This window comes from Populus euphratica, unplaced genomic scaffold (assembly GCF_000495115.2).
Source record: "Populus euphratica unplaced genomic scaffold, PopEup_1.0 scaffold206.1, whole genome shotgun sequence".
Taxonomy (NCBI): Eukaryota; Viridiplantae; Streptophyta; class Magnoliopsida; order Malpighiales; family Salicaceae; genus Populus; species Populus euphratica.
Genome location: NW_011500012.1, coordinates 108,024 through 135,169, shown reverse-complemented (window position 1 = coordinate 135,169; position 27,146 = coordinate 108,024). Strand labels below are relative to the sequence as shown.

General features: G+C 29.0%; 1 protein-coding gene across 1 annotated transcript; it reads right to left on the bottom strand.

Annotated features, from left to right (window-relative positions):
• Nucleotides 1-7,351: 7,351 nt before the first annotated feature.
• LOC105141502 (WUSCHEL-related homeobox 11) lies at nucleotides 7,352-10,034 on the bottom strand. Its single transcript, XM_011048736.1, has 3 exons — nucleotides 9,368-10,034; nucleotides 8,303-8,478; nucleotides 7,352-7,735 (listed from the first exon to the last, which is right to left on the bottom strand). Exons 1-3 carry the CDS (start codon nucleotides 9,924-9,926, stop codon nucleotides 7,718-7,720), a joined length of 753 nt encoding a protein of 250 aa, XP_011047038.1. The 5' UTR covers nucleotides 9,927-10,034; the 3' UTR covers nucleotides 7,352-7,717.
• Between the last annotated feature and the right edge of the window lie 17,112 nt (nucleotides 10,035-27,146).

Genomic DNA, 27,146 nt, shown 5'->3' with positions numbered 1-27,146 from the left:
ACCCACAGCTTATTACATTCACTATTATGTTTACTTATTTTTTCAACTACTGAGCAGTCCAAGTTCAGAGTTCATATATTTTCTTAAAAACAAGGGTTAAAAAAGAAATAAATTAGCTCAACATGAAGCTTTTCCATTTGCAAATCTGTCATGAACGTATCCCAACTCGAGCAATTACAATTTCGTGTCCAATTAAATCAGGTGATGATCAAATATTAGTATATAGAAAAATAATACTCCAATCCGTTCAGCTTTTGCAATGAAATGCCCGGAATAAAATGAAGGAGCAAATACAAGTTTCTCTTTCACACCGCTCCCTGATGGTGATCAAATATTAAATGAAAATATATTTCAAGCAAATAAAAAGAAAAAGAAAAAGAAAAAGAGAAAATGGTAGCTCCTTGGTTGACCAGAGTTGATACTGCGTAAGGTTCACACTGACCTAGAAAATCCTGCTGGATTTGCGTGGAAAAAGATGAACAGTATGCATCCCTTCAAATCATGAGCTTGATTCACTATTTTATACGAACTTTGGATTCCTGAATTACTTCCCAGTCAATACAACCCACAACATAAAATCTCCAGGCAAATCTTGAATGCAAGGCATTTTAGAACCGGAAAAAGAATCTAAAGTGAATCAGTTTTTTATTGTTTTTGCCAACCATTAAACCTTTGAAAAACCTTGGATTCACATGGCATTTCTCAGAAAATGTGCCTGATGTTCTCAGAATTTAGTAAAGAAATCTCCAAACAAACATCCGTCTCCTTTGGATTGGCTCTCTTGGCCGGTGTTGAAGCCAAGCTGTTTTTATTTTTTATTTTGAAAGATTTCCAACGGGAATCCATTTATTGGCCATCATGCAGTTTCATCAAGTGCTATGCATATTCATGTTCATTAAGAAGATTTCATCAAGTGCTATGCATATTCATGTTCAGTAAGAAGATGAAGAAGAAGAAGAAGAAGAAGAAGATATGAGCTAAAAGCTGACTATATTGGTGCTCACTGCCCTCCCCTAGCTTTACAACGAAATTAATATCTTTTTCTCATAAAGTATTAGACCGAAAAACATTATTGAAATTGCTTGTAGAACGGCAACCAGTATGAGAAATGAATGTTTTGAATAATTGAATCCAAAAGAAGTTCAGCTCTGAAGCTTGAAATTATATCGGTTAATTTTTATATTTTAAATTTTTATATTTTTAGTATTTTAATTTTATTTTTACATAATAATATCAAAAATAATTTTTTTTTTAAAAAATATTCTTGAAAAACAATTATCACGTTTATCAACACTTTTTATACGTGAGTTATCCTTATATATATATATATATATATCACGGGGACATCAATTACTAGTATTATTTTTGATGGGCTTGAAATTAGTGTTCTGAAAGATTTCTTCGTCTTTTTAACATCAGGACGGGATACGTGCTCCTTTATGATTTCAGATTAGAAACAACAACAAATTAAAGCCGGTGATCTTGAGCTATTGCTGTAATAGACGACAAGGGACTTTAAGGGACGCTACCTGTGCTTGCTTTCACTTAAATATGCCGCTCGTGTGTCTGGTCTGTGCTCTAATGCTATTATTAATATTCAAAACTTTTCACAAAAAAAAAAAAAAACACAGCCACACGCACACACCAAAAGTTTTCAATCCACATGGCGGGGTCATGAGGTTGTGTACGGTTTGAGCAATGATTTAGATATAAATATTTTTGGATTTAATTTGGTTTTCTAATAAAAAATAAAATCAAACAAACAAAATACTAATATTCTTGGCAAACTCAATCCATCCCTTGCTTATCAACTTCAGAAACTGATGCTTAAATTTGTGTAATTTTCAATTGAATAGTCTAAGATCTTGTTATGATATTCATATCTTTCATTTGGATTATACAATTTAGAACATGGCTGGTGCATACAATTTAATACAGTTAGGACAACAAATTTAAAGTCTAAAAAACTTGTGCGGCAGATATATATCAATTTTTGATAAAAACACTTGAATAGTTGATGTTATAATGAGACTTTGTTGGACCAAATAACTAATACCAGAGATTCATCTTCTTCATCTCTTGTCATACTTTGAAGCCTATGGTTGGACTTCTAATTTTTTTTTATTTTGATAGCTTGTTCAATTCTTTCGTCAATCCATATAGCTTCATAGAAATGCTAAGCTAAGTTTCCTATCAAATGCTTATAATAAGAGGATTTAAAGGTGGTGACGAATTGACATGATAAAAAAATTGATATTTTCTTTTAAGTATAGGAGTGTCGAAGAAATAAATAACTTGGCAAGACTGACATCGAACTACAGGAGATTAACTGTATAAATTATAAATAATGATGATGATGATGGTGATTTCTTTGAGATATAAGATTAATAAAAGGATTAAATAAGGAAAAAATACTTGTCAAAGTTAGAGAATCTACTAATGGTATTTCAAACAAGTATAATATATACTCCTTTTATTACTCAACTGAAAACCACACATAAAGGAGGATCCAATCGGATTATAAATTGTTACATGATTGCATTAATTATCTTATTCGAATAATGCTAATACTTGTAAATGTTGTCATGTATTTATGATTATAACTTATGTTAACAACAAATCAAGTTCTTTTCATAGCACAAATATCGGTTATACCATACGATTGAGCTATAAAAGTGTCAAGAATTTATTGTACCAAGTGTTATACAACACAAATCTAGATTAACCATTTAACAAGTAAAGTATTAAAAGTGAACAAGATAACAAATACAAAACATGTTAGTATCAAATATTAAAGTCTATGTTGAGTCTACGCTATACTTATTCTGACACCATTAGTGTAACATTTTTATATTGAAATAATAAACTTAATTAAATATAATGAAGAAGAGAAATATAAATAAATAAGATAAAAACATAAATAAGATAAAAGTTAACTAAACAAAGAAAAGGAAATGAAAAGCATAAATAAGATATTAATAAAAGCAAAACTTAAACATTACAAAAAAATAAAGAAAAAGAGTAAGAATATGATCTTGATATGAAAACCAAGATGCCCAAATGCATGGTAAGTGCCTCCTTTTATATGTAAAAATTGAAAACCATTGATTTGTTGACTAATTGTTGAGTGGGTAGCCACATCTTGACTTTGTGACAATTCTTATCTTCTTGTCTAAACAAAATATCATTACTAACGTCAGAATTTGAATAGATTTGAAACATAAACGTTGTGGAGTTTTAAACCTTCAAATAGCATGAGATCTTTTGCAAATGAAAAGAACATCTTCTCTACAACCTTAGTTCCATGAAATTAAACGTTTAAATCCTAAAATTTTCATGAAAGTCCCCAACAATTTATCATTGATTAATCAACACTTAATTTTTAAATTTGAAATTAATCAAGTTGACACCTTTGAAAAAATAAATTTGGAGCTATATAACTTCAAATTAAGTAAGAATGAATCAAAATGAAAGGTTTGAATTGCTTTTATCAAATTCAGGTGGTCTTAAACAAAGATGACATTAGAATTGCTTTGATCAAGACTTGAAAATAAGTGATTTAGTTTGTGTCAATAGTGCAACTATCATAAAAAAAAATGATTTGGTTTTCTTATGTTCACAAACAAAGGATTCTTAATGAATCCTTATCAAAGGTTCACAAGACTCTTTTTTAAGACTAAGAGATCATATATGGATTTAAAACCTTCCAAAACCTTATAAATACTCCTTTCAAGATCAAGAAGGGGCTAGGTAGAAAAGAGAAAAAGAAAAAAAAAGGAAAGAAAAAAAGAGTAATATCAATAAGAAATATAAGGGTAGAGTAACATCTAGTTTGGATATAAGTTCATGTTGCTGGGTTTCGTTTCGGGTGTTTTTAGTGTTGTTTATTTTTAGTGCTTGATCCATTTTGTTTAAAAGTTTTTGAGTTTTTGCGTTTTTTGAATATGTAATCTATTTTTTTGCTTTCATTTTATTTTTGGGTTGTTTTCGGGTCAAACTAGATTTTTTGGTTCGGTTTATGGTCGACCAAAAAATTTTAGGTTGACCTAGTTAAGTAAAAAAAACAAAATAAAAAAATATTTTCTTTTTTCCATGCATATAGCTAAAAATCCTAAAATTATTTGAGTTTTTTTTAAATCTAAAATAATTTGACATGTTTTATTTAAAAAATATTGTATAAATTTTACAATAAATTTGTAAATTTCCAAAGGATTTTAGCCTACATTTTAAAAACACCAAAACATTTTATGTTGTTTCTTTTAATACAATGATTATGAACTTATACATAAGATATATTTTTAATATGAAATAAAAAGATATTTTTTTTTGGTATTAAAACATGTAAGTTTTTAATCTGATAAGATAATAATCTTTTTAGTGAGCGTGACTTTTCTTAAACCTTAGATAAACTACTGGTTAGAAATTATTATTTTTTTTAGTTTATATCAAACAAATAAATAATACAACTTACCTCAAGTAAGATATATTAGGGGTGGTAATACATTTTATTTATGCAATCAGTCCTCTCTTTTTATATTTTAGGATTAATTAAGATTTTTAATGATTAAAATATTAAATGGTGAGGTCCATTTTTTTATTAATAAATAACTAGAATTCATTATCTTTTTTATTTATATCATTCCTAATTATCTCAATCAAGAAAGATAAGCATCGCGACGCCACACACATTATCAATGTTTTTCCTTCTTTAAAAGACTTCGAGTTAGAATCTCTTTTATAATTTGAAAAAAATTCATTAGAGCAGACATCCGCTTGTTATGCTAAGTCATATTAATCTAGCTCTGATTTCGTGTGCTATATCATTAGAAGGAGGCATGTTGCTATAAATCTAGCATAGTGAATGTAATAATTAGGAGATAGCCATTCGAGTACTGTTGTTGTATTCCCGACATTTATCTAAACAGCCGGAACTTTTTTCTTTCAAGTGCTTAATTCACTCCTTTGATTTGCCAGAATTCAGCTAGCTGCATGCATTGAACCTTCCCCCTTCACACACATTTTTTATGCAAACTTTTACTGTCTATTGTCTTCTAAGATTCCCCTGGTGATGATTTATTATCTCTCTTTATACTCAGATAAAGCCATGGTTTTATCTAGGTTCTCAAATATCTTAGAGCTAGACTGCATATTAAATTGCAAGAAGAAAAGAACAATAAATATATATATAATCATAGAAAGGAACATCTGAGCGATTGAACTTTGGTACATGATTACATCTACTTTGTATCATTAAACTTTCTGCGTTAGAATGTTTTAATGTCATTTGTTAGTATACCTCGAGGAGACGTTGGGAGCGACGTCTTTCTGCGAGCATCTTATTTATACTTATGATTGCGATCCTTAATCTCGCAGAAAGTGGTTTGCGATATTTGTTGGTCCTAACTTAATCCAAAATTTTAATCATATGCTGTGCAATTTTATAGCACTTGGGCCCCAAATTTCTAATCCAAACAATATGAAGGGATCGTGATTCTAATGTTTGATGGAGAAGCAAATGCTTTCTCCAAAGTCAGCTGGAAGAACTCCATGATATGATGAAGAACCTCATATGAAAATACAGTAATTGGGGGTGCTCATCAATAGCTGATATTATTGTTAAATCCAGGTTTGGTTTGCAGGATTAGGCAGTGGCATGAAATTCTTCTTGATGATACTGTAAGAAGGAGGACATGTTTGCGGTCCATCAACATAGTCCTTGACCATGTAAACATGGTTTTGTCCGTCTTTTCTAGTGATAGTTTTTACTTTCTAGGAGTCAGTATTGGGTTATTAACTTCTTCTTTTTATAATGGTAAAGGTACTTTTGAGACAATTCACATTTCAGTCAAGACTTAGTATTTTCCCATACAATTTTAAAGTTGCACTCTTCATACGTTTGTTTTCAAATGAATTTAATAAACTTTTCAAGATGTTGATCTTAAAATTCGAATTCAAAAGTTAAAAAACCAAGAAAAATTTCTTAACCTTCAAATAAATCCTTTAAATTTTAGTTTTGATATACAATCTTAAAGCCACACTGATCTTAATATTGATCTAATACATTCAAGAGAATTTATTAATTTTTTCTAAATGATAATCTTAAGATTCAAACATAATAGTTGAGGAAACAATAAACTTTCTAAACCACCACATCAAACCCTTAAATTTTACTAAATTAATAATTATTACTCTATAATTTTAATTTCTCGATGCAAGTATTGTTGAAGAAGATGTTGTTTTAGAGGCTTCTGTGTTAGTAATACATGCTCACTCGCAAATTCTCTCTTTCTATATATATATAAAACACAATAATTTCAATTACAAGTAAAAAGAAAAAAGAAAAAAGAAAGAAAAGTAAGAGTATTCACGATAGTTACAAGTCTATGAAAGGTACAACTATCAGAATATCTACATGAATCGAAGGTCCATAAGAGAAGATAAAGTTTCCCATAATCGTGGTTCCCATAATCATCAATAAGACTTTGGACTAAATAACGCTTTCCATATTCCCATATCTTTTGTATCCTTGTTTTTCTAGCTCAATGGGAGACCTAATGGAACTTAACCTCTATACATACAAAGGGCAGTCATCCTCCGTCCCTCAATCCCATGGCACATTTCATTTGAACTCGAGACCTTTAATTGGGAATTTAAAGTCTTAATCATGCGTTGGGCGACGCCTTTGAGATATCTTTTGTAGGAAGTGATCTTAAATATTGCTTGGTCTTGGATTAAGGTACATGACCCATTTTATTTTTTTAACAAGTTGTATATATGTACGATGCTTTGTACACACACACACACACACTTCCTTAACTGGTCCACAACTTGAGACTGACTGTGTTAATTAGCTCATACCACACTTTGAGGCAATGACAAACCATATTGTTAATTAATGAGAGCCTGGAAATTGCATAAATTGTATGAAGATAGGACATGAATCCAAAATCTTTACTTGATTATTGACCAAATCGTTACCTCTTTTTCTAATTATAAAGTATAGGTTTTTTTCCCATTTAAGCTTATTAACTATAGGAAGTGCTGAATTATAGAAACTATGTTGTAAATATATTTACTTGTACTTCCTATGAACTAAGCTTGTTAGCAGCCATTCTCATTTGCTTCAAGTTGTTAAGTGGCGACATCTTTTTAACTACATAGCCTTAAAGATGCATTAAGACAAGAGGTTTTAGTCATCGGCGAATTGAAATAATTATTGAGGGGAAGTGATTTTGGATCGAAACTCTGCCCCGTAATCATGGGGTTTAACTTAAAGTCTTAAACATCACAAGGGGCTCTGGGACTAGTTTCGCAAGGTTATATGTGCAAGTTTTCCTTTCCTTTTTTTTTGGCCAAAAAGGAATAGATAAGCTTGGTGTACTGTTTGCTTCAAGCATAAAAGGTATGCCTATCTTTTTCTAATTTCTAATGACCAAACAAAAGCTGACAAAATGTCTTTCTGCTACACGTTTTCTGTAATTATATTGAGTTTTGGAAGCTTCCTGTGAAACAACAGAAAAAAAGTTCAAAACAAAAAATAAGTGAAAAGAAGGCAAATAAAGACATGATGATCAAATGCTAATAGTTTCTTCTCTCTCTCGTTTTTTTTTTCCCTTCCCAATCGCCCATCATAGTAAAATATTGTTCCTAATACATCCGCTTAGCAAACCAACATATAGAGGAAGCTCCCACTTCTTGACGCAGCTTTAATACCGATTTAAGTTGATCTTGAAACCTGTAGCAAGAAGCCCAGTATTTTAATGAGTTCTTTGAGGTATGTTTCATGAAGCATCCAAGAAGAAAAGGAATATATAGGAGAGAGAAAGCGTAGGGACTCTCATAACGTAATTTTAAATGCATTAATGAACTGCTAAACCTTGCTTAGAAACCCTAATGGCAACCTTAAACTAATACTTCATTGGAATTGCCAACTGTAAACAGTACTAATCAATCTCATGTAATCTTGAACTGATTAAAGAAAAAATAAAATCGTCCCACCAAGAGAGGAGAGAGTATTTCATGGAATTCCAAAAATTCTCTCCTGCCTAAATTAAGCAAGAAATGGTAAGTGAGGAATTAACTAAATTTGAACATGAGAAAGTGGTAATAATTAAATGACTAGACTAAACAAATGCTCCACAGCAAGCTTCCACCTAAAGAAAACACTACAAAGGCAAAGACGAAGGAGAAGAGAGAAGCAGGAAAGAAAGATCAGAAGGACAAAAAGATGATCAGAAGTTCAAATTGACTATGGAAGCCTCTGAAACACACAAGTGGATAGTTATGCTTCAGAGATGATTACCAGGAAATAGCTTTCACCATGATGCAAGCTCTGCATTAGAAACCCAAATTCATTAGTGGGTACTGGCACTCCAGAAGAATGGACCAACACTACATCTTGACCAAACATTGCTTTCATGTCTAGTGGCCCCCTTGGAACTTCTGTGGGAATCCCGTTGATGAACACTGTGATGAATCCTGAACAACAGCATAGAGATGGTATTTTTAGAAGAAAATCTAGCTCATCATGCACCAAAAGCTTTCATTTAATTTGCTCCTAGTAATTAGCTGAGCACATGACAATAGTTGATTTTCTGTCTACCCCTTTTTCCAAATCTCAAAATTGAAAACAAAATCGGGGGGATTGACAATTGAGAAGGAGGGAGAGGGAAATGGAATAACATTATGTACGGTCCAAATACAAGAGAGGTTTAGAATGAAAGTTGAATTTCTGCTATAAGTTCCTTAATCTCAATTCTGAGACGGTAAAATTTCAAAATCTTGTAATCGATCTTAGTGCTTCATAATTAAAAAAAAAACCGAAAAGGACACTGGATAATTTTGAGGCCCTCAAAACTTAAAGATTTCATGTGGAATTTTTCTAGGTACTGTAAGTGAATCAGGAAGGGGGGACCATTGTTTTTCACGGACAAGTACAACGAAATTTTCAGAGAGTAAAACATACAGCTACAGTCACATCATTAAAAGCTCCTATCTAGTTTATTCCGTAGCACTCTTGTGCTCTTGATGAAGAACAAAAAATAAAAACCATAATTGAAATCTAAATTAGGTTGCAGCAAAAGAAATTTCCGCTTCTACACAACTTTTTGAGGGGATAACAGGAGTACATCTTTCTTGAAGAAAAATCACACCAATCTTCACAAAGATGGAAGGAAAAGAAAGGAATTGGCCGCTAGAGTTACTTCGGAGATATGGGGTTAGCTCAGGTTCACGGAGGATGTGGATTCCGATCATAGAGATAATATTTGGGACAAGATTGTGGCTTCCATTTTGGGAAAATAAGAAATTGATAAAAAAAAGAAAGACGAAGAAGAAGAAAGAAAAAGTGACGCAGCCTTGCACTCACCAGCAGTTTGGTAAGTCTCCGATGGGTATAAAATTGAAGTTACACCAGAGGTTTGCTCCATTTCTTGAAAGGCCATTTGATTAGAGAAAGAATACAGACCCTCTCCACCATGATCTTCATCAACAACTCCATAAGAAGAAGAGGAACCAACAAGATAAGAAGACGGGGATTGAACTAAAGAAGGAGAATTTGCAAACCCAATAGAAGTGTTACAACCTTTATATTGAATTGCACCACCACTAGCTTGAGCCTGTTGATTAATTGTTTGCTCTCCTGCAACCAGACTAGCCTGCATCTGGCGTTGCCGGCGGCGAGATCTTGATCGTCGGTTTTGAAACCAGTAGAAGACATTTGCATCACCAACAGAACCAAATTTTTCTAGAAGTTTCCTTATTCTCACAGTTTCATCCTTTGGTGGGTTTACCATTCCACTGTTAAAGATGGACTCAAGTATCAATATTTGCTCTGGCTTTGGCGTCCACCGTGACCTAACCGGTTCGCTTCTTTCGGTGGCATGGTTGCTTGGACTGTTAGGGTCTTGGCCTTGATTATCTTCCATTTCTGTGAAATGAAGAAAATTAATGTTTGTTGATGATACCAAAAACTAGTTTCCTCCTCTCTTTTTTTTCCCCCTTAAAAAAAAACTAATAATATAGGAGCAAAACAAAGTGCATAAACACAAGTTAGAATGCTTGGAGAGGTGAAGCTATATATAGAGATGAAAGGAATATTACTTTGAGAATTTACATAATCATCCTTGGTTTGACAGCACTCCATTGATTGAATTTACAACTTTACCTAATTTATAAATTGTTATGTTAATCTTGCTCTTGCAAGTCAACCTCCCAACACCTGGCCTGCTTAATTAGTTTATTCAAATACACACACACAGAGACACTAGTCAAAGATTACTCCTGAGTCATGTTAGTAACAAGAATTTAGAAGCTAATTATGAACTAATTAATAGATTAAGCAAGTGTGTGTTACCGAGAGAGATGCAGGGTATTTGATTAATTACATCGTACGTTCAATATATCACATTACAACATATGAATTAGTGAAGAGCTCAAGTAAAATGTGTCTCAATAATCAATATTTGATAGACCGTCCTCTTTGACAATTTTGCCACCAACATGCAATGATTAAAAATATGGGTAAAAATTCAAATCCTAGAAAAAGCTCCCCACTTGCATGTTGCTTAATTAACTAAATTGTGTATATTTCCCTTCATATATGTACTATATATAATTCTGAATTCTACTCCAATAGTTAATAATAAACTTGTTTGTATAAACATATCTTTAATTTAAGATTCTTTAAGAATTAATAATTTCACCAGTGAATTCAAAAATTAAATTGATTATTCACATTGATGATCATATCCATAATTTAGTAAAACATTAGTTTAAAACAAAGGGTCATATTTGATATTCTTATGAAGCCTTACTCAATAATTTAACTTTAAAATCTTTCAATTTAATTTTTTTACCTAAGGGCTTGTTTGTTTTTGTATTTAAAGTGTTTTTTAAATAAAAAATGTTTTATATTTTTTGTTTTAAATTAATTTTATTATGTTTTCAGATGATTTAAATGTGTTAATGTCAAAAATAATTTTTAAAAAATAAAAAAAATATTATTTTGATAAATCTTTTAGTAAAAAATACATTAAAAAAGAATTACTTCTATACTCCCAAATACCCCTTAAATTTTGTTAAAATTATCTTGACATCACTAAGTTGAGTTGGAGGACCAGAAAGACTCAATTAACTTGGGGGGTTAAAGATAATATGGATTATTGTTAGAATATTTTTTTTAACTTAAAATAAATTGAAGTTGATTTTTTTTAATATTAAGATAATAATAATTGGATTGATTGAAGATTTGCAGCTAAACATGTTAAATATACAATTCTAGTAATAGAATCCATTAAGTTGAATTATTTTGAAAACTATTTTTATTTAATTAAACAATAACAAAAAATAAATTCTTTAAAAATTGATTATAAACTAAGCACAAATTAAATAATGAGATATTTATTTGAGACTACAATAATTTTATAAAAAATAAATTTAAATAATTTATAAAGATAAATTCAAAATAAAAAAATTAAAGGACGAATTTAATAAAAAAAGGGGTGAAATTTTCAAAAAAAATGCGAAAAAAAAACCACCTTCTTCATTGTTGATATTAACAGTGAAGAAGATGTGTGACCCCAAATCTTTTAGAGTTGCAAGGTAATTTGCAAATAATTAGATTATCGTTTTCTCTTCATTAGTATTAACTAAAAATCGAGGTTGCATGGGAAAAAACTCTCAAAGGAGTGGTCAAAATGGTAATGTGAAAGGTAGACAGGCAAAGTTGGCTAGGGTTTTCCAGCTTTGGCAAGTGCATGTGCAGGCATGCATGGAAAGTTGAGTCTAGAGAATTTTTTAATGCAGGGATGAGAGGAAGAGTCCAAATAGACGGTCCAGAACCGTGCAATAATTTATTAACAATGACGTATAAGGAAACATGGCTCACTGAGTTCTCTACTAGATCTTCTCTCTTGATCTAATCTTTTTTATATTAAACGAGAGGAAGGCAAGGGGCCATAAGGTTGGCTTATAGATCGAACACTTTTTTACGTGTATCTATATATGTCTACAACATCTAACACTTCATATTCATATTCTATTACTGCGTTTGCATTGCACGAAAACTGCAGGAACCGACTACTTTTGCTGTTTCAGACGAGGTTCCCTCGTTCCCCTTCTTTTGCAGGAATTCTGGTATTTATTTGTACCTGATATTATATCTATATTAATGGGATTGTAAATTACCGAGGGTTACTAGCTTCTTGTAATTAAAATACAAAATTTCATGTGTTAGCTGTGTAAAATTTGATTACTCATGGTAACTAATAAACAAATGTCCCGTATAATACAAACTATATATCAAGATATTTCAGTAGTCAAGATATGATTTATCATTTTAGGTATGATGCGATTTCATAAAAATACAAAAACTCATAATCTTTACAAGAAAGCTAAGATTAAATTTGTGATTGAGTTTGACATAACAATAATTTGTTCTAAAACTTATATGTAACTGAATCTTCACACAACATCTATAAAGATATAAAGAGATATGTATAAAGATGCGAATAGAAAATATAAAAGATGCCGTAAAGCTTTATTAATTTTTTGATAAGTCGGAGTAGTTCAATAAAGAATAAAAAAGTATGACGTTAACAAAACCTCACACACACAACAATAATTGTTGAAATCCAAGTCTCTCTAAAAAAAAAGCTAAATAACTCAATTTATAATAAGCAAAAACATCCTCAACAACGCTAAAAAATAATAAAATAATTCTAAATAAAAAAAAGAATCATAAATCCATTAGAAAACTAATACAATTCTTGCATAGTAGCATATGAACCTTATCGCGATCCTTTTTTAATATGTTCTGTTGTCCTAAAATTTTAATCTAATATAAAATAAAAAAAATTTCAACCCAATCTAACAGTCAGATAAAACATTATTTTTATTAGAGTACAATTATGTATTAGAAAAAATAAGTCTCTAACTCCTAAAATTAATTAGTCCATAAAGTTGATGGATCAAACCCCTTTTGTGCATAAATCAAATTGAATAAAATCTAATTTTCATTTGATGATGTTACCTCCTTGAAATCCACATTAGGCTTTTATATTATGAATAAGATCATTGAATACATATTTAAGCTTATTTATCCTTGATATTGTTATTGACTCAATTGGAACTTATAATAGATTTTTTTGGAGTAGTCTTGAATGTATCATCCTATTTATTCTAAAAAGGATTCGTTTATGAATTATCATCTACATCAAGTAAAGAGGTATCAGAAATATTGAAAGTAACACTAACATCATACTTACCTAATAGATCTATTTTATAGGCATTATAATTAATTCTTTAAAAGAGTTAGAATAGTCCATCTCCTTTTAACATCAACTTAGATTTTCTTTATTAAGGAAATCTCTCTTTTTATATATGGACAAAAATTAACCCTTTTTTACTCTTTAGTAGCTTTGAATACATATTGTTCATTCATTTTTTTGTAATTGTTGCCTCATATTTTCATAAAGAGCCTTTAGTACCTATATTTTTTTATTGCCTTCAAGACTAACCCTTTCATCAGTAGAAAAAGAAAATAAATCCAAAGAATTAAAATGATTAAATCCATAGATAAGTTTAAAAGAAAAATAATCAATAGTAGAATGCGCACTTCTACTATACAAAAATTCAATAAATGATCAATAATTTTTTTTTTAGTTTTTTAAATTATTTTGAATGATAATTCTTAATAATATAGTTATAAGATCCTATTAACTACTTTAATTTGTTCATCTATTTACGGATAGAAAGTAGTAGAAAATAATAATTTTGTTTCTAATTTCCCTCATAAAACCTTTTAAAAGTAGTTAAGAAAGTTAACATCATGGACAAACACAATGCTCTTAGGTTCTTATGGAGTCAAACTATGTCTCTAAAGAATAAATTCGATAAAGTAGTTACATCATTGGTTTCATGATAAAATATGAAATATGACATCATAGAAAACCTATCCACAATTACAAAAATACAATCCCTATAGCTTTTTGGCCTAGGCAAACCTAATATAAAATCCAAAGATATATAAACTCAAGGTTTCTTAGGCATTAGCAAAAGAGTATATAAACCATGAGGTAAAACTATAGAATTAACTTGTCTATAAGTCATGCATCTATAAAAAATTCTTTGTACATATCTTTTCATCTTAGGCCAATAAAAATACGTATACAAAACATCTAAAGTCTTAGCAATTCCAAAGTGTCCCATTAATTTTTTCCTATGAGCTTTATGAACTAAAAATTTAAGCATAGAACAATTAGGTATACATAATATTTTTTTCAGATCAACATATAAACTTTGTTTTCACAAAACAACCAATACATTCTTTAAATGTTTAATATGCTCATCTAAATTATTGTTATCGATCAAAATATCATCAAAATAAACCATAAAAAAATTATCAATAAAACTATGCAAAACATGGTTCCTTAATCTCATGAAGGTATTAGAAGCATTAATAAGTCAAAAAAGCTTAACTAACCACTTATATAAACCATATTTAGTACCATTCATCTCTCTCTTTCATTGTCATCCGATGATATCACTTTTCAAATCAATTTTAAAAAATATACAAAACCCATGCAATTTATCTTAACTATTATAAAACCTAGAAATTAGGTATCTATACTTTGCTTAAATATTATTAATAACATGAAAGTTAACACATCTTTTTCAAGTCCTATATTGTTTTGGTACTAATAACACTAGAATTGCACATGTCATGCTTTCTCTTATGTTCCCTGTTGTTATCAATTATTCCATTTTCATTTGAAGTTTCTTTATCTTCTGAAGATTACTTTTATAGGCTTGATGATTAGATATAGTGCTCTAAGTACAAGATTAATTTGACACTTAATTCCTTTAATATGTGCCAACCTATTAGGAATCTCATCAAGAAATATGTCTTTATAATAAAGAAACACAAACATTATAAAGACATTGATAATGTTCATTAGTATTAAAATATGTATCCTTATATATAAGTAAAATTTTAGGCATGTGAAAAAACAATCATACTGAATCTTACTTCTCTTTTCATAAAAATTATCATGTTTCTTTACTTTTGTTCACCATTCCTTCTTTTTTTATTTTTCTCTTGTCTCTCATCTAAATCCCAATTAATTATTATTTTTCTTGAATCTATCATTCTTACCTCAATTTCTATACAATCATACTAAACATAAAAACATAACCATGGAAAGCAACATTATTATTTCATAAAATACACATGTTTTATTACCACTTGTAATAAGTCATAAACATGATTTATGTCTAACTTTGTAACTGTATAGATTGGTTGCAAAATATTGATTGATCTTGTGGTCATATTTAACAATTAAGGTGTTTTTGCTCTTATTTTATAAATTAAATTTACAAAGTTTATATAAAATTTAAAACTCAAATAACAAAATAACCTAGACAACTAAGACAAATAAATATAGGCAAACCTTATTACCATTTATGTTACATAAAATAATCTAAAGAAACCTACCAAAATCATGGATGAAATATATCCAAGGATTCAATTTCTTACCTTTTTCTCTTTACTATAAAAGTCTGATTAAGTTTTTTTCACTTATTCATCCAATTATCTAAGATTCAATTATGAAAAAAATAAAATATAAACAAATATTGTTTAAAGATAATTATAATCAAATTAATTAATTATAATAAAAAAGTTTAGAGAAAAAAATAAAGTGAAAACAAGAGAGAGGATATACTGAAAAAATAAAAAAATAAGAATTTAAGTTAGACTTTGATGGCAACAAGATGTGGGTGATAGTGACATCATTGTTTGTTATAGGCTTGCCCTTGGATATTGATGATAGGATCATAAGTATTAGGACAATAGATTTATAAAAGGGCAAGAGTTTGAAGTCTATATATAAAACTAAACTAAGTGTAAACAGAAAAGATAAAATAATCATATGGTCGTGTAATTTTGATGGAAGCTTCTCAGTTATGTCTTATTGCTTTATAATCAATAGTACCTTTTCTATTAATGATAGAGTTTTTAAAGTTAATGTTTGGATTAAAGAGCCCCCTTTCAAAGTTCAGGTATTTCTTTGGATGACAATATAGGAAAAAAATAGTACAAGTGCTTTTCTCCATTACCAGAATTTATTATTAGCCACCACTCAAGCTTCATGTGTCTTTTGAATCTCATATTCAGAAACTTCAAAACTCATTTTTATATACTGTAACTTTTCTAGAAGTGTTTGGATAAAAGTATTAGGCTGGTGAGGTATTCAATACTGTTTGTTGAGAACACTAAACTCACTGCTACTGTAGTGGTCTAGAATTGTGCAAGTCAAGTATCAAAGGTTAGCTCAAAGACTAATCTCTAGTAGTACCATTTTGATTATTTGGTTGTTGAGGAACATTATTATTTTTTTAGGAGAGAACAATAAGTTTCTTTGATTATTTCTCCATTATTCGTCATTGAGTTGCTATTTGGTTGCTTGCTTTATATTCAATCATCACTTATATAGGAAATGACCTCTTAAGATCTATTGATGACATAAAATTATGGTGTAATAAGAAATCTTAGTTAGTCATTTTCAGTTTATCTTCTTCTTTTATGGTCTCTTTGTTTTTTTATAGCAAACCAACACTGGTTTCTTTTACTTTTTAATGTATTATCTTCCTCAGTTTCTCTAAGTTTGTTCCTTTTTTTTGTCCTATCCTTTTATATTGCTTTTATTGTCGACTTTATAGTCTTTTCAATATACTTTCAATGATTATCCAAAAAAAAAATCAAGCTTAAGAAGACCTCTCATATTTAATGTAATGTATTGTTGTTTATCGCTTACACTAAGTGTATATCATATATTTTATTAAAAAATAATATAAATTATATTTTGAAACTTCACTTCTCTCTCTCTCTCTCTCTCTATATATATATATATATATATAAAAGTTGTGTGAGAGAGACCTGATTCATTTATATTATATCGATTCTCTCTCTAAACTTAATTATAATAGAGAAAAAGAAAGAGAGTGAGGGAAAGAGAATCGAAGGTAGGATAAAATTAGATTCAAAGATAAAGCTTCATATGAATTAGGGATTGATTGATATAGAGTCAAAGAGAGAGATACACAGATGTTTGAAGCAGAAAAAAGATGGTTTATGTTGTGTAACCGTTAATCATAAACATTAAAGTAAAAATTAGAAAAAAATCTCAAAACTAGTAGCAAGTAATTGAAATGTAACCGACTATAAATACATGATGAATTAACATACTTTTTCATAATTCAATTTGTATAATCTTAAACACCTCATTATAAAATATTCTTTTTTAAAAAAAGAATGAGATGTCTTGAAAAATGTTAGAGATAAATTTATAAAGTAATTAATTTATTTAATTTAAGAAGGTATATTATGGGAAGAAATAAATTTTATATGTGATGCAAAGAAGTAGAAAAGAAAATAATTAGTTTTTTTAATAAATGCACACTTAAAAAAAATAAATCAATACGTGCCCCCCGTAACATCTAAAATTCAGGACAACGATTTTTGGATTTGTAGAAATATTTGTATGAAAGTTGGAACATTTAATTTATTTTTGTTGACACCTTCATTCTCAGTTTAGAATATTACGTTGATTTGACATTAATAAGTATTATGCTTGATGCAAATTTTGACCACCCAATGCAAATAGGATATAATGCAGTAACATATAAACCTTAGAAAAATAATTTTTAATTTGTAAAAGTCTCTTTACGCAAGTTGGAATGGTTAATTTATTTTTGTTGTGAATTTCTTTCATAGTTTACAATATTACATTTCATAGTTTACAATATTACACTGCATTGATTTGACTTTGATACTATAAATAATATTTTTAATATAAAGTTTCACTACCCAATACAAATAAGATTAAATAAATAAATAAATAAATAACAACAACAACCATGACATGTTTAGAGACATGTACTTATCAATAAACTTATGTTTGAACTTGCAAGATCTGAAGACCAGTTTTAGTTATGATAGTATCATTTTTTTTTTGAAGGGTTTCTTATCAATGGACAAGGATCAGATTGTTAGGCATTCATCATTGATCAAGGTAATCAATTATGATCAATAATCACTCTAGTTTGAATCTAAACATACAATGGTAGAGATCAAAATAATATAATTTTTGTATTGCATGTTTTATATATATATATATATATATATATATATAAGTCAAGACTAAAGCCCAAGACTAAAATAAATAAGGAAACATAGTTCTAATCAATTCATAATATAAAAATTAATACAAACTCTCTGAAGAGTGTTTAATAGCTGAATCATTCCTAGAAAATGGATGGATAAAAAGACTAAAATTCGCAAGTCAATCAATAGGAAGTATGTTGCACTTGAACTTTCCAATCTCTACTTAAAGCTTAAAGCTTCACGAGCTTAGCTAGTCAAGGTAAAGTTAAAATTAACTTTCACAAATTGCTTCATGATCTAACCTAATCAAATTTCAAATTACTCTTGCATGTTGACTAAGCAAAACTTGCATGTTCTGGGTACCACATGTCCTACGATTGGTAATATAAAAAATCATTCACTTGTTAGAAGGGTGGTTCTCAGCATCACTATTATATATTTAGTAATACTATATATATATATTAAAAATATATTAAAATAATTTTTTTTTGTTTTTGACATCAACATATCAAAACTATAAAAAAAAACCTAAAAAGCATTAATTTGATGTTTTTCAAATAAAAAATAGTTTAAAAAGTAAGTTCAACCATAAAAACAAACATTTTACAAGTAATGTTATTTAGCATCATAGTAATATTAAATAGTCAGTCATTACTCTTCTTTTATCTTTTTCATGGGCAAAAATTATGGAAAAATAACAAAACATTGTGCAGGTCTTAGATGGCCCTACCTTAACTCATTAGAATAGAGGACAATTGTTCATGGACGAGGAATCAACACCATTCCCAGACTAGCGAGAGGAAGATCATAATTTGTTATTCACAAGGAGACATAAAAATTGAACGAAACTTAACTTCACTAGTAGCTACATTGACTCCAACGAACAAAATACCCTCTCAACCATTGTAGTTTGTGATGAAATAGAAGCCTTTTAAAGAAGGAAAATCAAATAAAAAAATAAAAAAAATAATTGTATCGAAGATCAATAAACTGAAAATAATTAACATGCACAAAGAAAATCCTAAAAAGCTTTCAAGATAGGAGAGCGAGACGGGAGCTGAATTAATTATGTGGGAGCTCAAAAATTTATCAAATGTTTTATTATTGGTATTAAAAGCTCATTGTTAAGAATAACATTAAATGAAATCAAGATTTCAATTAAATATGAAAAAAAAATAGTTAGTCTTGGAAACTCTTAACAAAAATTCTCTAATAAAATAATTTTGATTACTTAATAACCGAACCTGATCACAAACTTAATAAATTAAAAAAATAAATTTGATTACTTAGTATCTTTCAAATTCAATCGCCCAACCTCATTCTCTAACAAGCAAACTTCTTTTAAACTCAATGCCCTCAACAACTCAATCTGATCACAAAGTTAATTGAGAAATCAAAGCCAAGATGAATGTTTTCATAACACATACCATGTTTGTTTATCTCGCGAATAGCAAATAGTAAATTAATATGAGTTTATTTTAAAATAATATTTTAATTTTTTTAATAAAAACTAAAATAATATCAATTTAAACAAGAATTAAAAAAAATGATGAGATTGACCTAATTAGGTATCGCATGAGTTTGAGTGGGTAAATAGTTTCATGAATTGACTTAAAAAATCACTTAAATTTGACTAAATTAACTTTTAAAATAGTTTGAAAAAAACACTACACAAATCAGATTTCTAGTTGGCAGATCAACCTGGACCAATCAAGTTCAATAACTAAGATTAATATAAAGTATAGCATTAGATAAATAATTTTTTTTATCTTTTTTGCGAGTGCAATATGTCAATTGAATTCATTTTTGTATATAAACAGCCAAACCATTTTTTAATCTCATCTTCTTTTTTTTTTATCTTTTTTTATATTATAGTCCGGTACGGGGAATCGAAGCTAACAAATTTACGATTTGGTTACTACGCATACCGATAACTCTATTTTGTTCATTTCACATGCGAAACGAATGGTAAGATTAATTTTAATTATATCTATCTTTTAATTAATTTGTTATTATTTATAAATATAGTTAACTAGCAATATTTTTTTCTTACAGACTACGATTCATAGATTTGAGTGAAGCCTAATTGAGTTTTTTTTTAAGACGTATGTACGAAGTGAAGACCACTAAAAAAGGTGTAACGGTTCATCGACAACCACACTCAATACTTTGTGATATGTTCGTTTAACCATTTTCTTTCATAAGTTATTATTTTTTTCAATTAAATTTAATGATTTCTTTATTTTCAGGAGGCATGTAACAGCTGGTTGAGGGAGAGGTATAAAAATGATTCTTCAACCCACCTAGATTTCGATCCGGATTTGTGAAAGGAGGCAAATCATCTAATTGTCCCGATATAAATTAGGTGTATAGACTCTCTAATACTACGATCGAGAACTTGTAGACAGCCCGTAGTGTTTTAATCATTGTGAGCTAGCAATCGATACCGAGCACCCAGTCTTTGGAGTTTGCATCATTGTTATAACAAGTGCAAGAATGTATGATCCACTTACATGAAAAATATGAACGACTCTTTGCAGAATATGAAGAACTCTGTTTAATGGTCATGGATATTAAATCATAGATGGGTGGTACATATGCATCCCCCCTTTTTTTGCCCTATGGTGCCGAGCACGACCGGTCTCTTCCTCCAGCTCCACTTTTGTTTTTTTATATGAACATATAATTTTGTAATTAATATTTGGTTTTTATATTAAGATAATTATTTTTACATACTTTAATTTTATACAATTTATTTTTTAATTATTTCCTTTTTTTATTCAATAGATTTTAAAAATATATATATTTCTTAATTATTAAAGATGAAGTTACCAACAAATTCAATTCATCAATATACTCGAGAGAGGTGGAAAATATTTACTACATATGCCACTTCAACTGTTATATCACTGATGAAATTATTATATCGGTATTTTATAGAGGGTTGGAATAAAATTACTCTAAATGCCATTGCCAATCACTGACAGGATAATTTTATTTGTATATTTCAGAGGGTAAATTTATTTTTGGTGTGTATTGTCTGTCTATAAAACCATCAGGTTTTTTTTACTAATAGAAATTTTGGCAGAAAGTAAAATATAGACGAGGAGTTATCTGATGGACAGTTTTTGTCCACGAATCAGTTGGTAAAATACACACCGACTAAAATGGTATAGTAAATATCAATAGAATATTTTTTCTGTAAAATTATTAAATGTAGTGATTGTAATAATATTTTTTTATTACAAGTGAACTCAACAATAAACCAAAAATTATCGGCAAAAGTTTTATTGACAAAACATTTTCATTTGTAATCCTATTCGTAAATTAATTGCTGACCGAATGATAGTATAAATATCAATAAAAAATTATATCGATAAATATAAAATTTTTAGTAGTGATCCATGTGCTAGTTATCAATTATTTATTATTCAATGGATTTGTAGTATTTTACCATTTATGAGTTTCTATGAAGTTTAGCATGTGAAGTGAACTACAAGAAAATATTAAACTAATCAAGTGCCTCAGGGAAAAAGAGGATTATTATTTCAAGTAGTGGTCTTTTAATATCCTGATTATGGTATTAATTTAGATTTTTTATCGAAAAAGGGCACATGTAGCATTAGTTAGTCAGTCTTATCTTGAATTAAAGAAGGAGGGCGAAGGATAGGTTGAATTAAAGAATTAGGAAGAAGCATAAATTTGTCCTCTAACTGTTACTTGATTATTGATCAGGTCCCCGTAAAAAAAAAAAAATAGAGGTATAAAAAATTTAGTGCCTGTACATACTTGTTTAGTTTTTTTTTTTTTAATCAAGTAACTTTATATATATATATTTGGGTGCCTTGTGCTTCTACCGGTTTAATGACGTTGGAGGCTCCTGTCAGATCAGTTTTTTTTTTTTTTTAATAAAGACACGTGCGTCCATTCAATCTATCCCGCACTCGACCCTTTTTTTCTTTTTTCTTTTGTTAATTTCAACTTTTGAAGGCATGGAAAGACCCGTCTTAGGTTTCTATTAGTACACTTTCAGGAGAGAGAATAAAAAAAAAAGAAGAAGAAGAAGAAGAAGAAAATTTCATTAAAAATTAAAAAAATCATAAGAAAAAATTATCAAACAAAATGTGCAATTTTTCTGGTAATATATAATTGAAAACTTTTTGTTGTTTTGTTATTTATTTTATTTCTATTTTATTATTATTATTATTATTTTTAGCTTTCCATTCTAGATTTCTTTTTTATTGTATTTTTTTTCTAGCTCATTTTTTTTATTTTAATTTAAAAAGAAAAATAAAAATAAAAAGAAAAAGGAAAACCTTTAGAAAAGATATAAAATTTTGAAAAGATTGAACACAAAAAAATTAGAAAAGTATGCCAATGAAGAAAATACACATTTAGCATCATCAAATGTGTTTTATACAATATTATTAGAGTATCTTTTAAAAATTATAATATTTTGTAACCGGTAATCAATTTGTCATAGGAAAAATAAGTACACAGCTAAGAAGAAGTTTAATTTATATTGTATTTAAAAAAATATTAATTCAATAATCTTCTTTGAATTTCTAACCAATCTTTCTTTTGTTTATTTTTTTGAATTGAAACCAATATAACTTTACCTTGTGTTTCCTCTTGCATTTGATAGTCTTTTGTTTCTTGTCTATTAATTGTATTTATTGGAATCTATGAGGTAATGTTTGATTATTGTTCTAAGATAGAAGAGATGAAGATAGTAGAAATAGTGGTGGCAAAAAAGAAAAAAAAAATTGAGAAAAAATTGTGTATGATAGTAATGTATAAAATAAAATAATTATCTTTATATCTTGCTTGGTTAGTTTAAGGCTATTATGTTTTAAGATAATAGAGTAAAATGTGAAAAACTATATTAATTTTACTCTTAATATATGTTGTTGTCAAACTTATATATTTTAAAAAATAAATAAATATTATTTTCTTTACCTTAGTTTATATTTGAGAGCTGAAATTAATAATATTATAATAACTTCAGTTATAAAATCAAGACTCGTCTAACATTTTGATCTAAAATTAGGTTGATCTGGGACCTAGACTCTTTAGAATTTAAGAGAAAATAGAGGAAAAATGACTCGATCTGATATGATAAAAAAATCCAGGTCAACCTAGTATATACATAGTTAGAAAGCCTATTGATTTTTTCAAAAAAACATTTTTGGTAAAAAACAAGGTTAGTTTCTTTTATTATTTTCTTTTAAAAAAATTGGGTCAACCAGGTTGACCCTCACAACTTTTGATTTGAGCCTAACTCCTAAGTCGGGTTTCAAAACTATAATAATAATAAATTTTATCTATATGATGACTTGGGTCAACCTATATTGACCCTTATAACCAGTGACTTGAGCCTTGCCCTGATCGACTCTCGAGTTGAATTTTAAAACTATAATAATAATAACTTTTATTTTTACATTAATCTAAGTTGACAATTCTAATTCATGACTTGGATCTTGCCCCAGGTTGATTCTTAAATAGAGTTTTAACATTACAATATTAATTACTTTTATTTTTATGTTGAATCTGAAATGCCTTATTGAACAAATCCATTAAATCATATTCTGACCATGCATTCTTGTTTACCTTTTTGTCTTTTTTTTTGGTCTTTAGAGAGAAAGAAATACAAAGAATTGTCATCTCCTATAATGATGTTTGGCTTCATGGCTGAACAACGCAAGTCCTTGTATTTGTTTAAACATAAGAACATACGTGATATAGTGATATAATTGTTGTTGTTGTTTTTTTTTTCATGATTTAAACTAAATTTATAACATTTTCATTTTCCTCGAGCATCTTCAATAATGTTTTCCATTTTATATATAGCAGCTCTATCAACATTCAAGGTGTATAATATGGCTCTCCACTGTATTTACTGTGAATCATAAGGACCACGTAAATTTTCTTGTCTAGCCATATAATTAATTTTGCTCATCAAAGCCAGCAAGTTAAAACTAAACTAATGGTGGTTGGTTCAAGTGATCCAATGCTTATTTCATTTAAATAAATTCTTGAGTTTGAGTTTTATGAATAGAGTATATCATTATTAGAAGAGTTTTATTTCTTAGTAAATCATCCCGACTTAATCAGATTAACTAGTTAGAGTTCAATGAACATCTAGACATTAGGATTTAAGTAAAAAAACAGGAAAAGGAAAGTAGAATTAATGTGATAACGTCTAATAATTAGTTTTTAATGTTTGGCAAGAGAATCAATATGATGGTAGGCACATTGACCTGTTATCGTATGCTTCAAACATGATTTCACTTTTACCAACATTTCCACCATCACCTTCGAAGAAAACTTAACCAATAATGATGACAAATGAATAAATAAAACGCAAAGACAATGGTCGATGTTGGTTAAGGAAGAACAGTCATTATAAGGCCTGTCTTAATTCGTTTGGCTCTTAGTTGTAAATTTCCCCACCTCGTCGTGTGCACGTTGCCGGTGTTTGATTTTTTGAAGTCAATGTTGCACGCACATATTCTGCCGACTGTCCCAACATGGTTTGATGGTTTGTTTAAATGTCGAGCAGATTAAAGAGAAAAATGCTCACCACCTGTGCCCTAAAAGCAGAACTAAATGCTGGTCGGTGTCTGATCATAAAAAGATCTGCAAATTCTTGCCCAGAAAGAGAAAAGTAAAAGACCAGAGGGAAAAACAACAGCTTTAATTATAATATACGTGCAGTTGCAAGTGGTCTGTGAAAGTCTGGTAGCCTACGCCTTAATCTGTCACCTTTACAAGGTTTTCTAGGCTTTTTGGACCTTAGCTACAAATGGAAAACTGCCAACTTATGTTACAGTAAAAGGAATCTCCACTGTGGGTGGTGACTGTCACTTCACTGCTTGTTCTTGGTGACTTTGATTGATTTGATGCCACTGGCGCATGCACATCAGACCTCACCTAGCGTTTGCGGTCTCGGAAATCATCAAACCAAACTATTTACTTTACTTGTCTTTTTAGTTTTTTTTTTTTATAAGTATATTAAAATAATATTGTTTAATTTTTCAAAATTTATTTTTAAAATCATAATATTAAAACCATTCAAAAATATAAATATAAAAAATTAAATAAAATAAAATTTAAAATTTTCAAAGGCAAGGCCATGCTACAGTGCCTAACAGGCCTGCTGCTCGAATAATGCGGTCTCTTGATAAAAAATCTTGCAATAATCATATAAAAAGCAGCCGTAATTAAAAAATTCATTAGGAAAATTAATTAACGAGCCAGGCATATGGGAGCTTGTGATCAACACTACTCTTTATGTAATGCTACTCATATGGGAGCTTGTGATCAATACTACTCTTTATGTAATGCTACTCCACATTCCATTATAATATAGTTTTGTGATTTTACAATATTAATTCTAGTAACCCGACAGTTATATGCATGGGATATTTTGAGAGAAAAATATAAATATAGAATTATAGTGCCAACTTATCAAGATTTTGTATGAAACCTCATACTAAAATTGCATATGTAGGAGTTGTAGATCCCATTAGTTATGTTTTGCATTGTCAACGAGCTCACGCTCATGACTTGGTTATGTCAATCCAAGAGCAAAAATAGCTGCCAACTAGTGTGTACAAACTTTACCCATGAAGTCTCGTATTTAGGAATGCAGTTGAAATTAAATTTAAAAAAAATATATAATTTTTTTTAAAATTAATATTTTTTAGATATTAATATTAAAAATAATTTTTAAAAAAAATTAATACATTGCTAAATAAAAATTATTTTAAACCAAATCTACAAACGCTGAAAACAACCTAGGATGCGCTCAAATAATGTTTGTCCACTGTGCAGAATCTGTTCATGCCATTAATTGAGTTGACTTTCGACAGCCTAGTTATCAAAACGTCTCATTATTTTAGGGCCAATAAATGGATTAATTCAGCCAGTCATTGCAACAATTGTTCAGCTAGGCCCTCAGAAGACGAAGGCCCAAACAAGATAAAGGTCCTCTTAATATCATGGTGGCCCTCTGTAAGGAAAGTGCTTATCTAGGAAACTCTTATTAAATTAACTAATTAAAAGTAACTAAAACGTTTAGCGAAAACACTGGACACTCACATTATTAGAGCAGATTGTAATAATGATGTGACTTTCACTCTTTTTTTTTTTCATTTTATTCTTTTATATTGAGCTTTTTAGATATTAAAGAAAAAAATTAATACTTGATTGATGCTCGATTTTGTCATGTAATTAAAGATTTTGAGATCAATTTTTAATATAAAATTATTGTTTAGAAACTAAATTGAATTGAATGAATAAAAAGAAATGGTTAGCACATGTGAGAACGGTCATTACACTTGGATTATATGTCTGATGACCTCTAACTTCTATTGTCAGCCTCTAACCTCCATTGTTGATTTTTTATAATGTTATTTGATTTGTTTTGACTTCCTCCCTTTTCCATTGCCGCACAAGTATATAGATGAAATTTGGTTTGACTTTAGTGATCTAATCTTCATTTCTTTTTCTTTTCTCTTTTATTTCATTGATTTTCATGTTTTACTCTCTCCAAAATTGAAAAGTGATCTATCACTTATTCTTGGATGTTAGTTTTAGTTCTCAATTATTGGATTTAGGGTTTTGTTCCTTATTATCATTCTCCAACATTACGTGAACTGAGAATTAAATTTTTTAATTTATTTTATTTATTTTTCATTACTTTATCTCAGTATCATGGTTTGGGTCACAAACTTCACAAGTTAGCCTAGGTTGACTAGATTGTTTTGTACTTTTTTTATTTGATTATTTTTCAAATTCATCTTTCTACATTTGGTTGATTAGACATTGAGATTTATATTTTTTTTTTCTAAGAAGTTATCTCAGGTAATAACCTATGATATACTAACCATGGTTATGGGTGGTTTTGTTCCTTATTATCATTCTCCAACACGATTTTTGTTCCTTATTAACAATCTAACCTTGTTTAACTAGGATTTTT

Bases quoted from the DNA above. Each gene is read 5' to 3' on its own strand.
- LOC105141502 (XM_011048736.1), bottom strand. From the start codon at position 9,926: ATGGAAGATAATCAAGGCCAAGACCCTAACAGTCCAAGCAACCATGCC. The intron at 8,479-9,367 runs GTGAGTGCAAGG...GCTGTTGTTCAG, and splicing joins GGAGACTTACCAAACTGCTG to GATTCATCACAGTGTTCATC.